The sequence below is a fragment of the Melampsora larici-populina genome, assembly GCF_000204055.1.
Source record: "Melampsora larici-populina 98AG31 unplaced genomic scaffold MELLAscaffold_54, whole genome shotgun sequence".
NCBI lineage: Eukaryota > Fungi > Basidiomycota > Pucciniomycetes > Pucciniales > Melampsoraceae > Melampsora > Melampsora laricis-populina.
The window spans coordinates 625,309-628,901 of NW_006768818.1; the positions used below are offsets into that span (position 1 = coordinate 625,309).

A 3,593-nucleotide genomic window follows, 5' to 3' on the forward strand; every position below is an offset into this window, starting at 1 on the left:
TCAGGGCAACGGGACACCAGAACAACCTATAAGATTACGATTTGGACGATGATAATTGTTTAGGACATCATACAATGGTTGAGAGATATTTGAAGCTGACTCACGTTCAGGGCTCTTCAAACCGTTACAAAAGTATGTTTTTTTAATGTCTGTGTTGTCTGTGGAGTCGAAGTCTTTACACTCTGGATCATACAAAGTCACATAGATATCAAGTGTTGAGACATCAGCATCCGTCCATCCAAAATCCAACATCTGCAAAAATTTGTTTACTCACCATACTGATTCCCCTGAATTGTATACCAGACGCACTTGACGCCTTGGACGGGTGAGTTGCTGAGATCTTTACAATCGGTGCCCTCAGTAGGTTGACCTGGCGCTAATGTGATTCACCGAACGTCAGTAGTGCCCATTGCTGATTACAGATCGAGAACACTATGTAACCAAAGATGACTTACTTTCCGGGTGGCATTGATTGTTATGGAAAATGTAGCCATCGCAAGCTAATGGACCAGTTCAAGACATGTACGTCAGCACACAATATATCAAAATCAATGTGACGGATTCGTGATCCCCGCCAGAAAAGCTGCACTGACTTGTCCTATCGGTCTCTGTGGTGAATGAAAAGTCGGATATGCAGACCACATCCACAGGGTCAGCCTGTTTGCTTTGATTTACAAGGCTCAAAACAACAAAGATAATCATAACATAGTGGTTATTGAAGAAATTCATTTTCGCGCTGGGAATGTGCTCGAGAGATGATGATGCGCAGATGTCTGGGATGTAAAGCTTGTGGTGGGAATGGATTATAGAGCCTTTTGAAAACTGAATCATCTATAAATCATGTGGTGCAGTACATGTACGAAAAAAGATGCTTGTCAACGGGCCTAACTGCGTTACCCTTGAACGTGTCCCCTCGTGTTGCTTCTGGAGGGTGGGCGAAGGTCACCGTTTGCCATTCAATCGCAGTAGAGACCATTCGTCCATTGCATTGAAAAATCAAGAGAGAATTCGGGTGCAATCCAATCGGGCTGATGGAGGCTGATGGATAAAGCATTCCGGACTTTCCGGAAAGAGTTCAGGTTGGTCGAAGGCGTCTTCGGAGGGAGCACCGGATCTATCTCGATTCTCGACTATACTCGGGCGGGGGGGGAATTTTGATAAGTTGTCTGAGAAGAATTTTCTGAGACTTTGATGATACAGACCTCCGGTACCAGCATATAATATGCCTATTACACATCCCTTGAGATTTCATTTTTATTGCACAAAAAAACAGATAGTGAAGTCTGAGCAAGTAAACAAGAAAGTTAGTAAAAGAAAGAAACATGGAAACATGGTAGGACACATGTTAGTACCTAAACAAGATCAACACATATAAGAACCTGGTGATGGAAGTTAAAGTTAACAGGATTCTCCCACTACACCACAGGGCGGCTGGCAGGTGAGCATCAGGTGAAATGGTCCTCTGCCAAAAAATCCCGGGCTCTCCACCTGAGGCCACACTGATTTGATTTCAGGTGAAACTCAGGGTGGCCAACACCTGATGTGATCATGTGTCCACAAGGTGATGACTCACCCATCCATTATATGAAGATTCTCACTTGTTCGTCAGGTGAGAATCCTCATATAATGGACAGGTGAGCCATTGGATGAGACTGCTCACCTGTTCATCAGGTGAGAAGACTCATATGGTCATGGTGCAAGAAGTCTCATACCATGATGAGGCGAGAAGACTCATAAAGTCTCATACCATGACCATACAAGTCTTCTGGTCCAAAGAGGCTTACACCGTGACCATATAAATCATTTCACCGCATGAACAGGCAAGCAGTCTGGTCCAATGGCTCACCTGTTGTGGTGAGATATTTATACCTCAACCATCTCACTTTTTTCTCCCGAGTGAAGCCATCTTTATCTTTAGTTAATGACAAGTTTTTTTATTTTCTTTCAATTTGATTTCAATCTCAAAGGTACATTATTGAGAATAAAATAAAGAGGCATAGGGATTTTTAGTTTACAAATTAATAGAGAGAAGCTATAATGAAAATCACAAAAAATCAAAAAAAAAATTAATAAGAAGGGAGTTTAGATTTAACAAAAGGGTTCATAGGTGTAGTAGGAAGGAGAATGAGAAATAGGAGAAGAGAGTAGAGAGAAAGGAAGGGGGATCAACTTATATAGCGATCAATCTAAAAGAAAAGTGGATGCAGAAAAGAAATAAAGAAGATCAAGAAAAGATAATACAGATTAGTTAAAGTTATGAGATTGAAAGAAAGAAAGAAGGACATTTAAAACTTACTAGTAGATCAAAAGAAGAACTTGCTGAGATAATAGAGGAGGAATGGTTAAAAGCCTTCTGAATTGATCAAACGAGGTGAAAACTAAAGTAAGAAGTTGATGATGAGAAAAGAAGTAAGAAGATGATCGATCGAGCCAAAACAAGTGAAGAGAAAAGAGTATTGTTGTTAGTTTAAGATAGGACGAGAGATAAGAATAGGAAATGATGAACTGACCAATAAAAGATAGGATAACAAAGTAAAGAGTTGCTTGAGGATTGATTGATTGATCTGGATGAGACTAGTAAATGAAGAAAAGACTCACGGAAACGTTTGGAAGACACTAGCGATAAAGTAATTGAGTGACCGACCAACAGTTGGAAGTAGACATTAGATTTGGAAAACCGACTTGAAGCCTAGAAACAAAATATTAGCAGGAGCAGTGAAAAGAGAAGAGAACAATAAGATGAAGTACCATACAAATTTAAAACAACCAAGTAAAGAGGAAGAAGATACTGAGCACAATACGGATTGAGAGATACAGCTGTTAAAAGAAATAACGGTAGAAACACATGTAAATGTGTTACAACGGGATTTAATTCCAAAGTCCAAAACTCATTTTCAACCGTATTTTCTCAATGGCGTTTGACAGCCTTGGGCTGAACCTGGCCGAACATCCTCTCCTTTGATTCCATGCCCCACGACATCACGACCTCCACCTACATAGCACGCATGTCCATTTCACACCACCTCGCTTTAGGGACCAGTCCGTCATGGATCTGAGTCGTTCAATTGTTTGATCTCTTTTCACATCATCTTTCAAATCGCTCAACCTTATTACCAACTTTCGGTTTCAACTCTCTCAATATCAGCCTTCATTGGATTCTCATATCCCAAATTGTAATCGCTATCCGCCCCTTACGCACGACACTTTTCAACCCAATCTCCAAGGAATCCAGCTGGACCCTTGTCACCCTCGAATACGACTTTCATTTGGCTCCCAAATCTCCAAACGCTGTTCGAATCTGGACATTTTCCTTCAAGGCCACCTCACCTCACTTCTGGATCACAATCTATCTCGAAATCCATCAACTTTATCTTGTTCAAATTGGAGACTTCGACCACGTTCTTGAGGTTGCGCCTGATTCATCCCAACTTTTCAAACCAATCTGCCAGGAATCAAGACGCTCGTCGTGTTTTTCATTGGCTCCTAAGACTCCCAAGGCTTTTTCAATCTCGAATTTTGCCATCAAGACCACCTGACCTGAGTTCAAGATATCAATCTATCTCGAAAACCAACAACTCTATCTTAATCGACAT

The 3,593-nt window shown here is 41.0% G+C and overlaps 2 protein-coding genes across 2 annotated transcripts; both read right to left on the reverse strand.

Moving 5' to 3' along the window:
* MELLADRAFT_67548 (uncharacterized protein) lies at nucleotides 1–729 on the reverse strand (the record flags this gene model as incomplete). The annotated part of the gene is made up of 5 exons (XM_007415839.1): nucleotides 1–26; nucleotides 105–182; nucleotides 275–376; nucleotides 456–500; nucleotides 594–729. 5 exons carry the CDS (start codon nucleotides 727–729, stop codon nucleotides 1–3), a joined length of 387 nt encoding a protein of 128 aa, XP_007415901.1.
* A 1,215-nt stretch (nucleotides 730–1,944) lies between these two features.
* MELLADRAFT_111545 (uncharacterized protein) lies at nucleotides 1,945–3,266 on the reverse strand (the record flags this gene model as incomplete). Its single annotated transcript, XM_007415838.1, has 5 exons — nucleotides 1,945–2,032; nucleotides 2,297–2,378; nucleotides 2,599–2,689; nucleotides 2,949–2,992; nucleotides 3,200–3,266. 5 exons carry the CDS (start codon nucleotides 3,264–3,266, stop codon nucleotides 1,945–1,947), a joined length of 372 nt encoding a protein of 123 aa, XP_007415900.1.
* Nucleotides 3,267–3,593: the final 327 nt, after the last annotated feature.